Here is a 15011-nt window from a genome sequence, read left to right as displayed (position 1 = left end):
TTGCCACATGATGTGATACATTGCATTGGAATGTAGAATTAAACTGTTTGAGGCAGGGCCTGGAAACACATTGGTAAGAAGTACATTTGTATGTCATTCTGTCCTGCTCCAGGCGAGGTGTGTGACACACTTAGCATAAAACCAGTATTTAAAGTCTCGTAAAAACAATTCCCTATATGCAGTTTCCCTTTCACTCTCATTGCTTAATTTAATTCCCAGAATAGCATAATGGGACCCTGACTGGTGTTGGTTTGGCAGGTAGGTATTTCCAACAGTTGTGCCACAGATTGAATTCATTTAGTGGCAAAAAATAGGTTCAGTTCTTAAGAAGAGGTAATTGGCTTAGCTTTTTACTGAATCATAATTACTTCAACTAGCTTTAGAAGTTAAATTTCTCACAGTATCTGAAATGGAAAGTGTGATTCCAAGCTCATTGGGCCTGAGAAAGTATCTTAAAATGAGCAGAGCACAAACAACTTTACTTTTGGAATGACGAGATCATGTTGGACACAATCAACTCTTAGGATGAAGACAGAGAAATGACAGCTTTCATAAAGGAAAACTCCAACAATTGTTAGTATTAACAGGTACCACTGTTTATATCTTATTGTGATGAAACTGGGTTTTTTAGGGTTGGTCTGTATTTCAGAGCCAAATTAGAAAGATAAACTAAATCTATTACTTTAGCTTGAAGCTTTGAATGATTGCTGATGATCTGCCTCGCCTAGTTAAATTCTTCAGAGGCACTTCGTGATTCAGACCTGATGTTTTGCCTTCCAAAGTCTGGAATGGTTACTTCAAATAACTTGACCTTGATACCTATTTGAGGATTCAGCTTAGTATTTCAGATGTGGAAATTGCCAGCTTGCTGTCTGACCATGACTTAACTCCTGATGAATATTTATTTTTAAAGCAGTTTGAATTGCTCAGCTTCCTGTTTGTCTCAGTATGTAATCAGAAATGGAGCAGGTTTGTGAGACCTGAACATGTGATTTCACCTGTTGACCAGGACCTCCCATCTTAAAGAACCCCACAGTAGACTGAAGAAGCTACTATCGAATTTCTTAATACTTTTTGAATAGGCCATCTGTCATTTCAACTTGAAAATGAGTTCCATAAATGATGCTGGCCATCCTGTGTTCAGGCAACACCTTTTGCAACTAAAGAAAGAGGGGTTTTGAATCCTTGATCTCTGTTTAGAGTTTGAAGAAATTTTGTAAATTATGTGTAGAATTATTAGAGCTAGAACTGGAATAACCTGTTTTAAGTCCCAATTTACTACCTCTAGCATTATTTCAGAAAGTTTCAAAAATCTCCAGAGTTTTAGTTTCTTCTCATTTAAATGAGGCTAATTTAATATATTAGTAAGATGAAATGTAATTTTAAATTCTTAGAATCATAACCCATACCTGGTTTATCATAGATTCACAATAATAGTGTTGATGAAAAAATTTAACATCTCAGTTGTTTCCTCAAAAGAGAAAATTTGCAGTACCCATTCTACCTGAATGTTATTAGTTAATAATAAATGTTAGATTTACAGATATTTTAGAGTAGCAGAATATGCTAACCCAAAATATATCATTTTGCTATAAGGATTACGTTGACCTAAAGACATTAAGAAAAAAAGAGAAAAAAAGTAAGAAAGAAAGAAAAAGAGAAAAACAAGGTTGAGGATATAGTTCAGGGGTAGAGCACTTGCCTAGCATGTGAAAGGCCCTGGATTCAATCCCCAGGACTGTAATATAAGATAACATAAAATACAATAGTATAAATAGAATGTACAAGAAGGATACTTTGAACCTTTCCTTTTTTTTTTCCTGAAAGCAGAAGAAAAAACTCTTATATGAAAAGTATTCTTACATATCATGAAGACAGTGACATTCTTAATATTGAGGAGGACAGGCAATTGAAACAGAGAAAATTCTGTACAAAAACAAAGAAAAATAAACATTCTGTAAATATTTAGTTATTTTTTCACTATTGCCTCTTTTTGTTCATCCTAGTTCAAAAGTATTCAGGCTTTGCAACTTTTTTTGGTTCCTCATTTCCTTAAGAATGCTCCTTATTACATAAATCTTAAATAAATGTCTGTGCCTTTCTCCTCTTAATCTGCCATAATATCAATTTAATTTTCAGATGTGGTAAAAAATTCTAAGATAGCATAAATGCAATTTTGCTTCTTTTACAATACCTATAGTCATCCCTCAGCATATGTCAAAAAGAAATACTGAAAAAAATAGGTTTCTGAGGAATTAATTTAAGATTTCAATTAAAACTATAATTCGTAGACCTGCCTGTGCGGGACCCAGGCTCACAGGGGAGCCAGTCCACGCCTCCCTTGGCAGGGCAGACACTCACCAGAGCCTAGCCTCTGACCCAGGACTGACCCTTCCCACCAGCAGACTAGTGTACGCAGGACCTCCCCTTCCAACCAGCTGACCACCATAGGAGGCCAAGCCTGGTGGCCCTGATCCACTCACACCAGACTGAGATACCCAGGCTCACAGCCGGCCTGGTACTCCCCCCCTCCACCTTCCAGGCGGGCAAGACACCTGCCAGAGCCTAGCCTCTGGCGCAGGACCTCCCCTTCTAACAAGTAGACTACTAGGGAGGTTAAGCCCAGAGGCCCAGATTCAACCACTCTAACTTGCACATATCCAAGATGCAGTATCATTCATTGAGGGACACCAGCAGGGTCTGGAAGCCCAACATCAAGGTGAGGTACAGACAATCTGCATGGGACTAAAAGAACATAGGGGAGAAACTGTAATATCTCAGATCCACACTGCAAGAAAGGAAGACACACAGACAACATGAAAAAACAAGGGAGGAAAATGCCCCAAACAAACCAGGACACTATAATAACAGAACCCATGGACAGCAAAGTTGATGAAATGTCAGAGATGGAGTTCAGAAGGTCCATAGTTAAAATATCTATGAATTAAAGAATGACCTAAATGAGCAAATACAGGCAAAAATTGTTCACTCTAACAATGAGATAAGAGAGCAAATACAGGTAGTAAAAGATTACTTCATGAGAGAGATTCTGGGAAAAAAAACAGTCAAAAATCCTTGAAATGAAGGATATAATAAATCAAATAAAAAACTCAGTAGAAAGCATAATCAACAGACGAGATCACTTGGAAGAAAGAATATTAGATAATGGAGACAAATTATACAATCTGGAAAATAAAGTTGATCACACAGTGAAGATAGTTAGAAACCATAAACAGAACATCCAATAATTATGGGACAGCATGAAAAGAACAAATATAAGAGTTATTGGGATAGAGGAAGGCACAGAGTTTCAAACCAAAGGAATGCACAATCTCGTCAATTAGATAATATCAGAAAATTTTCCAAGCATGAAGAACAAATTGAAAAAACAAATATAAGATGCTTACAGGACACCAAATGTACAAAATTACAATCGATCTACACCAAGGTACATTATAATGAAAATACCTAGGATGCACAATAAGGATAGAATCTTAAAAGCTGCAAGAGAGAGGAATCAGATCACACATAGTGGGAGACAAATTCGAATATCAGCGGATTTTTCAACCCAGACCCTCAAGGCCAGGAAATCATGGAACAACATATACCAAGCTCTGAAAGGAAATGAATACCAACCAAGAATCTTATATCCAGCAAAACTAAGCTTTAGATTTGATGATGAAATAAAAACCTTCCATGATAAACTAAAAGTTAAAACAGCTTACAACTAGAAAGCCTACACTACAGAACATCCGCAGCAAAATATTCCAAGAAGAGGAAATAAAAAACAGTGATGAAAATCAGCAGAGGGAGGGATTACACTAAAGGAAAATCTAATCAGAGGAGATTCCAAGTCACATTAAATACCAAAAATAAACAAAAATGGTTGGGAATACAAATCATGTCTCAATAATAATACTGAATGTTAATGGCCTAAACTCACCAATCAAAAGACATAGATTAGCAGATTGGATTAAAAAAAGAAAAAGAAAGACCCAACCATATGCTGCTTCCAAGACACTCATCTCATAGAAAAAGACATCCACAGACTGAAGTTGAGTAGTTGGGAAAAATCATAACACTTACATGGACTGCATAAGCAAGCAGGGGTTTCCATCCTCATATCAAATAAAGTAGACTTCAAACTAAAGTCAATCAAAAAGGATAAAGAAGGACACTACATACTGCTTACGGGAACCATACACCAACAAGAATTAACAATTATAAATACATATGCCCCAAACAATGGAACATCTACATTCGTCAAACAAAATCTTCTCAAGTTTAAAAGTCAAATAGACCACAACACAATGATTTTGGGTAACTTTAATTCACCTCTTTCATCACTAGATAGATCTTCCAAACAAAAGCTGAACAAAGAAACTATGGAACTCAATAATACAATCAGTAACTTAGACTTAACTGACTTATATTGAATATTTTATCCTCCAATGAGAGAATACACTTCTTCTCAGCAGCACATGGATCATTCTCTAAAATAGACCATGTACTATGCCACAAAGCAACTCTTAGCAAATATATAAAAGTAGAGCTACTACACTGAATTTTGTCAGATCATAATGGAATGAAATTAGAAGTCAATGATAAAATAAGAAATAAAATCTACTCCAACACCTGGTGATTAAATAATATGCTACTGAATGAACAGTGGGCTACAGAAGACACCAAGGAGGAGATTTAAAAAATTTTAGAGGTGAATGAGAACACAGATACAACATATCAAAATCTCTGGGACACTATGAAAGCAGTTCAAAGAGGAAAGTTAATTGCATGGAGTTCAATTCTCAAAATAAGAAAACGTCAACAAATAAATGACTTAACATACATCTCAAAGCCAAAAGAACAAATCAACACCAAAAGCAGCAGAAGATAGGAAATAATTAAAATCAGAGCTGAAATCAATGAAATTGAAACAAAAGAAACAATTGAAAAAATTGACAGAACAAAAATTTGGTTGTTTGAAAAAATAAATAAAACTGATAGACCCTTAGCCATGCTAACAAAGAGAAGGAGAGAGAAAACCCAAATCACTAACATACATGATGAAAAAGGAAATATCACGACAGACACTACAGAAATATAGAAGACAATTAGAAATTATTTTGAAAACTTGCACTCCAATAAAATAGAAAATATCAAAGGCACTGACAAATTTCTAGAGTCATATAATTTGCCCAAATTGAATCATGATGATACACAGAATTTAAACAGATCAATTTCAAGTTATGAAATAGCAGACACCATCAAAAGTCTACCAATCAAGAAAAGCCCAGGACTGGATGGATACACAGCCAAGTTCTACATAAGACCTTTAAAGAAAAACTAATACCAATATTCTTCAATTCATTTCAGGAAATAGAAAAAGAGGCAGCACTTCAAAACTCATTGTATGATGCCAATATCACTCTGATTCCAAAACCAGGCAAAGACATATCAAAAAAAGAAAACTTCAGACCAATATCTCTAATGAATACAGATGCAAAAATTCTCAATAAAATTCTGGCAAATCGAATTGAAAAATATATCAAAAAGATCATGCACATCGATCAAGTGGGATTCATCCCAGGGATGCAAGGTTAGTTCAACACATGGAAATCAATAAATGTAATTCATCACATCAATAGAATGAAAGATAAGAATCACATGACCCTAAAAGTTCCATCAGAAAACTTCTAGAATTAGTAAATGAATTTAGCAAAGTATCAGGATATAAAATCAATGCCCATAAATCAAAGGCATTTCTGTATATCAGTGACAAATCCTCAGAAAGGGAAATAAAGAAAACTACCCATTCTCAGTAGCCTCAGAAACTTGGGAATAAATTTAATGAAAGAGGTGAAAGATCTATGTAATGAAAATTACAGAACCCTAAAAAATGAAGTCAAAGAAGACCTTAGAAGATGGAAAGATCTACCTTGCTCTTAGATAGACAGAATTAATATCACATCAAGATGGCCATACTTCCAAAAGCACTCTACAGATTTAATGCAATTCTGATCAAAATCCCCAAGACATTCTTCATAGAAATAGAAAAAGCAGTTATGAAATTCATCTGGAAAAATAAGAAACCCAGAATAGCTAAAGCAATCCTTAGCAGGAAGAGTGAAGCAGGTAGCATCACTATACCAGACCTTAAACTATATAGGACAGAGAAACAGTAACAAAAACAGCATGGTATTGGCACCAAAACAGACTGATAGACCAATGGTACAGAATAGAGGACACAGAGACTAACCCACAAAATTACAATTATCTTATATTAGACAAAGTTGCCAAAAACATGCATTGGAGAAAAGATAGTCTCTTCAAAAAATGGTACTAGGAAAATTGAAAATCCATATGCAACAAAATGAAATTAAACCCCTATCTCACACCATGCACGAAACTCAACTCAAAATGGATCAAGGACTTAGGAATACAACCAAAGACTCTGCATATAATATAAGAAAAAGTAGGTCCTAATCTCCATCATGCAGGATTAGGCCCCAACTTCCTTAATAAGATTGCTGTGGCCAAGAATTAAAATCAAGAATCAATAAATGGGATGGATTCAAACTAAAAGTTTATTCTCGGCAAAAGAAACAATCTGTGAGGTGAATAGAGAGACTACATCTTGGGAGTAAATCTTTATCCCTCACACATCAGATAGAACACTAATCTCTAGGGTATATAAAGAACTCAAAGAGTGAAACATCAAAAACCCAAATAACCCAATCAATAAATGGGCCAAGGAGCTGAACAGACACTTCTCAAAAGAAGATATACAATCAATCAACAAATATAAGAAAAAATGTTCATCATATCTAGCAATTAGAGAAATGCAAATCAAAATCACTTTAAAATTTCATCTCACTCCAGTCAGAATGGCAGCTATTATGAACACACACAACAATTAGTTCTGTGAGGATGTGGGAAAAAATGTACACTCATACACTGCTGGTGGGACTGAAAATTGGTACAGCCAATATGGAAAGCACTATGGAGAATCTTTGGACAATTGGAAATGTAACCTCTATTTGACCCAGCTATCCCTCTCCTTGGTCTGTATCCAAAGGACTTAAAAACAGCATACTATAGGGACACAGCCACATCAATGTTTATAGCAGCACAATTCACAATAGCTAAACTGTGGAACCAACTAGATGCCCTTTAATAGATGAATGGATAAAAATGGAATATTATTCAGCAATAAAAGTGAATAAAATCATGGCATTTGCAGGTAAATTGATGGAATTAGAGAAGATAAAGCTAAGTGAAATTCGCCAATCCCAAACAATCAAACACTGAAAGTTTTATTTGATATAAGGAGGCTGATTCATAGTAGGGTAGGAAGAGGGAGCATGGGAGGTACAGACAAACTCTAGATGGGGCAGAGGGGTTGGAAAGGAAGGGAGGGGGCATGGGGTTATAAATGATGGTGCAATGTGATGATCATTATTATCCAAAGTAACATGTATGAAGACATGAATTGGTGTGAATATACCTTGTATACAACCAGAGATAGGAAAAATCATGCTATATATGTTTAATAAGAAGTATAATGCATTCTGTTGTCATATATAAATAAATTCTAAAATAAATAAAATAAATATAAATTTCTTAGAACAACAACAAAAACTATAATTTGTATAAGCAATGAATGAATTATTTTAGTATATAATTAAATCTATAAATGTATGTTAAATATACAAACTAAAATATACAGAATTATAAACATAAATATGTATTATAGACATAAAAGTCATCTTACTGATTTCAGCAGCTATGACAGTAAGATTGTGCCATTGAGATAGTTCACGGTCAAGTGGTTTTGATGTGTAAAGCGATCCATTTCCAGAATGTATGTTAAAGATCCGATCGAGGTCAGTATGGCGATCCAAAGAAAATCTGAACATAGAGGGCAAAGAAAAGCACATGGCAGTGTTACTGAAGTGTTACAGGAGAAAATGGTAAAATTCAAAGACACACATATTACTAATAATTATTGGAAGAAACACAGTACTGATCTAGAATGTAGTTTCATGAGTTAATCACAGAAAAACACTCACTCTCTCCAAGCATGAATTGGCACTTGGTTCTGCATTGAAATGCTAGTCTTCTAAAATCTCTGCTCTTAAAATCATTGTCTATTTTCATGTGAACTAACAATGATATATTTGACCACAATATAGTATACATTACATGTGGTTACATTGCTTTATTTAGTAGTGGAGAATTACTGCAGGAATCCATTGCAACAGATCAATGCCAGAAGCTCAGATTTTCCTTAATGACAAAATTGGAGATAACAGTAGGTTCATCAAACGGGTTGGGTGTTTTGGAGCTTCAGAGTATGATATATACATAGCTTCAGTTTCTAAACACATGTATTATAAAATGTATAACTTTAAAACAGTACAATTCCAGATGAGAAATCTTCATACATCTGTTTTAAAATAGGCAGCAATTGGTTATTGTGGCATTGTATTGTATATCATTCTGAAACCTAATACCAGGTTTATCAATCTTAATGATGTCATTGGGATAAATCCCATTTTTTAAAAATCATACTACAGGTTTTAGCCTTCACAAATAAAGCAAATAATTTTATCCCTATATCTAGAATAATCTCCAAATTCCACCCCAGATTTACAAAATTAATTTACTACTGAAAGACCCAACATAATTTTATCTCCTCCTTATAGTCTTCCATGAACACCTAAATTTCAAGCATCTATCTGCTTCCTACCAAAAGTAACTGTACAATTATATCTGTCATTTATCTCATGTATTTGAAATTTGTTTCATTCCAAATCTAAAACAGGAATTTAAACTTGAAAACAATGTGCCTACTGACCACTATCATAATATATCTACTACTGTAACTTTAGTAGGCAGTTAGTGAGTATTATTTGATTCTCATATTCTTCTCCAATAGAATGAAAACTCCTTGAATAATATGCTAATATCCGATATGGTTATCTACAAATATTTATCCAATGTAAGAAAGAATGACAGAATTATTAGGAATTTTGGCAAATAAAAGTTTCCTTATTTATATAGAAATGTGATGTGAAGTTGCAATATGTTCATTAATAGAAAGCTTTTGTTATCATGTACCATGATTTTGCCAAACACAGTTTTTGTGTTTTTCTTGATTAGTTTTTTGCAGTTCAGTTTAAAGAAGTAATAATAAGATTTAGAGTATTATGTGATATTATCTTGAAGATGCAGAGAAACTACAGCCCTTCTTTTTCAAATATTATTCAAAATATAATTTTATTTTCTGATTCTTAATCACCAAATTATGTGTTAACTTTCATTTTTCCTTTAAAATCATTTCCAAGATACATGTTTTCAGTAAAAATTTTGATTACTGCATTAGCATTAAGAATATATGACATAATTTGTAACATGTCCAGGATGATACATAAATACATTAAACTTGCAAGGCTATTTTATTTCTTTGAATATATAAAATTGTCCTTTTATATCCACTGGGGATTAGAACCAATGCACATTCTCCTTTAAATCATTTCTAGATTGTTTATAATACCTAATATAAGGTAAATGCCATACCCTACACAAAAATGTGCTATACTATTTAGGAAATAATGACAATAAAAATGTCTTCATACATTCAGTACAAACAATATTTTTCCAAAAATTTTCCATTGATTTTGGTTAAATTGGCAGATGCAGAACCTGTAGAGTATATAAATTTACTACATATCTGTGCATATTTATCCACAATATTTCATTTATTTGATTATATACATAGTACATCACATGTATACATTGTATCTTCTTGTTCTACAAAAATAATAAGATATAAGAGTATGCCTTCCTACTTTCTACAACAAGGTGATACAAAGTCATACCTACTGGCATTGGATATTCTAAACATGAACGGACTCTTCCTGGTCCTTTGATTTGTATTTTCATTAAAGATTATATTTATTGTGTTTTTAAGTTTCTACATATAGATTTTAATATAAAATAGCCATCAGTCTATGTGAGGATAGAATGTATATTTCACTTTGTGAAGATACGTCTTTATATCAGGACTTAATACTAGTCAACTTAATTTTGTCTCATCAAAACTCTGATGTTGGGGCTGGGGATGTGGCTCAAGCGGTAGCCCGCTCACCTGGCATGCGTGCGACCCGGATTCGATCCTCAGCACCACATACAAACAATGATGTTGTGTCCACCGAGAACTAAAAAATAAATATTAAAAAATTCTCTCTCTCTTTAAAAAAAAAAAAAAACTCTGATGTATCATTTTTTAAAAGGACCATTTTGAAATCAGGGACCCAGAAAAGAGACTACTGACGTTAGTTAGAATTTCTGCCAAGAAAATGCTTGGTAAGTATTTAAGGGGTAAAATTAAACATGTATATTAAAGCTTAAAGAAAAATTCAGGGAATGCAGCCACTTAGATGAAGACAAGTGGACTGGAGGGGTGATATTCATAGGGAAGTCCTGCTGGCAGATGGGAGTAATGTGTGAATATTATGTACAGTTTCTTCTGCAGCACGTATACTGTGATGCTGCACATCAATCCAAGAAATAGTATTTATGCATAATTATATAATTAAATAAAACCATACATACATTTGTCACTCTATATAGTATGACTTCACTTGAAAGTTGGCAGAATTTATAGAATTTTCAAAGAAAGTCTGACCAGAGTCAGGTGAATGAGTCATGAGTACATATAGAAATTGTACAGCAAACCTTTAAACTCATACTTTATTAGCTCATGTGGAAGCAAAATCAACCTGCTGAGAATTAAGGAAACAAATGAAATCCAGAACACATGATGGACTAACAGATTAAAGTAAGCGTTCACTTTGATGATGAATATTAGGTATATCTGTGTTACCTTGCTATATCAGTGCAAATGTCAATGCAAACTTTGAGTCTTTCTCATTTTTATGTATCTATCACATCTCAGGTGTTTTGATTGCCATAATAAAGAAAACTGTTGAGTGACTGATATTTCTGGAATGTCCTTGCATTTTTTGAGACAGCTAAACAACAACAACAACAAAGCCAAAAACCAAGAACAATGCTAAAATTCCCTTCTTTGATGACTAGAGTATAAGTACAATTTGTAAAAATTATGACAAAACTGAATTATAGCACAATCATATTATTTTTAACTGTTTATATTTATCTCACATACAAATATCATGGCTTGGTTGCATCGTGAATGTACATCTAAAAAAGTATTCTTGAGCCCAGGCGCAGTGATGTACATTTGTAATCCTAGTGGGAGGTTGACACAGGAAGAGTTCAAAGCCAGCTTCAGCAACAGTGAGGTACTAAGCAACTCGATGAGACCCTGTCTCTAAATAAAATACAAAATAGGCTGGGGATATGGCAGTGGTTGAGTGCCTCTGAGTACAATCCCCAGTACCTCCTTTCCCCCAGAAAACAACAAACACTTTAAGGAGACAAATAGATGATACAAGCCAGACTTTAGTCTATAGGATGTGATAAGAATAAGCTATAACCCTTGTGCACACCTGCTCCCAGATATTTAAAGCCAATTTACCTTAAACACTGGGCTCACCAAATTTATGTATAACTTACAGAAAAACTCCTGTAGTATTTTATTGCATTAAATGTTTCAAATAGAATTTCATAATCTCTATGCGAATTTCAATTTCTTCTGTTTCATCTCAAACACAGGCATAATTACCTAATGGGGCTGGAAGCAGAGTCTGGATCCCTTGCCATTACAGTCCCAATTATTGTGCCCACTTCAATATCTTCATGAACCTCAAAGAGGTAGGAGGACCTGCTGAAAACAGGAGGTTCATCTACATCTTCTATAGAGATTTTCACAATTGTGGTATCTTTGAATGGTCCTAGATAATAAAAACGTGGGTCCACATGGGTATTTTCTGCTTCAACCTTCAGAGTGTAAAGTCTCCGGCTCTCATAGTCAAGTGGCTGTAAAAAGACACATGTCATTCAATTAAAGTGAGGGGAATTGTATGACATGCTCATTTCAAGTTACAGAATGATTTTTAAAATCCAGGTTGAATGCATTTGATTTGCTTATTAATAAGTTTAGAAAGTAGCACAGATAATTATATAATCCTTAAATATTGTTTAGGATTCAATTTTTACTTTTTATATATTCAAAATGTAACACTTTGGAACTTAAGAAAATGAGATTTTAAACCTTGCAAAAAATTGGGCTAGATGTTCAAACCTATCTCATAGGTGGTAATTCCCTACAAAAAAAATGGACTGGCAGATTATGTATATGTTGGCATGCATACATGTGTGTGTTGAGGTATTGGGTACTACTAAATTTTTCTAAGCAAAAAAAGTGAAGCTGGGTGCGATGGCATACACCTCTAATCCTAGCAGCTTAGGAGGCTGAGGCAGGAGGACTGTGAGTTCAAAGTCAGCCTCAGCAAAAGTGAGGTGCTAAGCAACTCAGTGATACCTTATCTCTAAATAAAATACCAAATAAGGCTGGGAGGGGCTGTGGATATAGCTCAGTTAGTGGAGTGCTTACTTCACATGTGTAAGGCCCTGGGTTCAATCCCCAGCATCAAAAAAAAAAAAAAAAAAATTAGTGCTAGGGTTGTGGCTCAGTCAGCCCCTGAGTTCAATCCTCGGTACCAAAAATTTTTTTAAATTTTAAATTTACAAAATTTTGGTGATAAATTTCCATACTTGCTTGAAAGAGTCAAAATAAAAAAAATCTCAGGAATAAGAAAGGAGAATATCCTGTACAACCACAAGAATGAGAAGTTATACTTCATGTATATATAACATGTCAAAATACATTCTACTGTCATGTATAAGTAAAAATAACACATAAAAAAGAGAGCACAGATTTAATAGCAAGTTGGCATGAGGATGCATTAATAAACAAAAAAGGGGCTTTAAATATCAATATAGTTTAACTGTCAAAAATAAAGAACTATGTCCCTCACCTCACATTCACTCTGAAAGATAAGTTTTATTAACAGAGAAGACATTGCTGAATCAGACTTCCTCCATTTTCTTTTTCATTTTTAGATGCACAAGATTCTGTTTGCATGAGTGCTACATTCTGGTCATGGAAAATAATAAAGCTGCTTTGCCCTTTGCTGGTCACCGTTTAATGAAGTTTGAGTACCTCCTGCCTTGCCATGCACTCTCAGGATAATTTTCTTATTAACCAGTGCCTTAGTAGTTACTTGATGCTTGGCATTTCATTAGAAATTATTTTTTTTTTAATTTTCCCTACATTTTCATAAGATGGCACTGATCCTACAATAACGTAACTGGTTACCTTTAAATTGTATCACTGAACATATGTTAGCAGAAAAGTTTAATTTACATAGCATAAGGGGAAATGTGAACAATTGAATTATGTTCCAATCCATTCTGTTTTTATTAGCATCTCTAGTTATTGCTTCATGAATCTGGATGGTGTACTACATTTTATGCTTCCAACTATAATGATATATTGCTCTTATTAGCTATTAAGCATTTTCTTAAGAAAATAATGTTATTATCATGGCCTTTTATTAATATGACTTGAAAATATAATCACACATACATTAACTTTTTAAATTTTGTAAAATCTCAAGACTCATGTTTCAATCAACAGAAACACAGTGAACATGTCTAAGAAGCTTTTGGCTTTATATCCTTCTTACTTAAGTAAACTATGAATTACATTCAAGCATGGCAGTGATATATCTTTTAATGGATAATGCTTGAGTGAAAAGTACATAATAAAACCTCAACTCTCTAAACACATGATGCTTATTTCTGCTGACGCAGAGCACCTTTTTCACAGTTATGATGCCTTCCTGGGTGTCCTTCTCAGTTATAATGTCAAACATATCAGTCCCATCACCATCAATAATTCGGTATTCCACTTCAGCATTTTTCCCAGTGTCGGCATCGGTTGCTTTCACACTTCCAACAGCTGTTCCGACTGGGGAAGATTCAAGAACCCGAAGATGAATGGTGTCTGCAGAGAATAAGAAGAGATGAATAGAGAGATTTCTGAACAGAATTTTCAGAAGTAAAATGTATATGAGAATCCTGTAAATCTTAAACTCTACATTAGATGTTGATTGATTTATACTTTGAGTATACCAATTATGGTTAACATTCTTTTAAAGTCTAGGAGCATGAGGGCTTTGACTTGTGTGTGTGTGTGTGTGTGTGTGTGTGTGTGTGTGTTAAAATGAATACTGAGTACCAACCTCTAATAGTATCAGGATTTCTGGTTTTGAAAATAAGCATGTTGTCTTTTTTTTGTTGTTTGCACCGATTTGCTTTGAGTGCAGTTATATATCTATGTGTGTTTATACAATCACAATAAATCACAGGATATACAGTGACTATTTCTATTTAATTAATTTTGCTATGTTGTATTTGGTAATTTTCTTCTCTTCCTTTAGCTGCAAGACAGAACATTCCAAAATTCCAGTGAAACCAGCTGTAACAGGTGGGAATCTTATTTCTATTTGTGACAACAAAAAACAAAGGAAAGTCTATGGCAGAAATATCAAGATGCCCTTCTCAGTGTCAGAGAAAAAAAAAACAAAACAAAACACTGAAATCTGACAAACTCTCCTTCCTTCCAGAGCAAAACAAGAATTTATCTAAGTCCTTGGTGTACCTGGATGTGCTTCCAGCTTGAACAACCTCTACTGCTAATGAGATTTATGTTTAGCACCTGGTCATAAACTACATATTTCTGACAGGTTAATTGACTGGAAGCACAGTTCTGATTATTGCGCCTTCTTGCTCATAAACCTTAAGTAATTCTCCTTAATATACATAATAAAGTTCAGACCTCTTGTCTAGCCGTGTTATTGCCTACGTATATCTTTCCTAACATATTTGGCTTTTGTTCACTTTCATGAAAGATTTGCATCGAACTAGACCGTTTAGTTTTTTCTGATCCCTACTTTCTTTCCAACATCATTCTATGTATTTTTCTCATGCTATTTCCCTCAAATAAAATCCTCTCCCCA

The 15011-nt window shown here is 34.1% G+C and overlaps 1 protein-coding gene across 2 annotated transcripts in view; it reads right to left on the bottom strand.

The window, feature by feature from the left end:
• Nucleotides 1–15011, bottom strand: part of LOC107151185 (cadherin-10) — a 163250-nt gene that overhangs the window by 16930 nt on the left and 131309 nt on the right. For both annotated transcript variants that reach the window (XM_015496428.2, XM_015496427.2), the window contains exons 6-8: nt 13809–13996; nt 11711–11964; nt 7772–7908 (exon numbers count right to left, since the gene is read on the bottom strand). In XM_015496428.2, coding sequence (XP_015351914.1) covers nt 7772–7908; nt 11711–11964; nt 13809–13996 — 579 coding nt within the window. The remainder of the gene's footprint in view (nt 1–7771; nt 7909–11710; nt 11965–13808; nt 13997–15011) is intronic.

The sequence above is a fragment of the Marmota marmota genome, unplaced genomic scaffold, assembly GCF_001458135.2.
Source record: "Marmota marmota marmota unplaced genomic scaffold, marMar, whole genome shotgun sequence".
NCBI lineage: Eukaryota > Metazoa > Chordata > Mammalia > Rodentia > Sciuridae > Marmota > Marmota marmota.
This window is presented reverse-complemented; position numbering and strand designations above follow the sequence as displayed.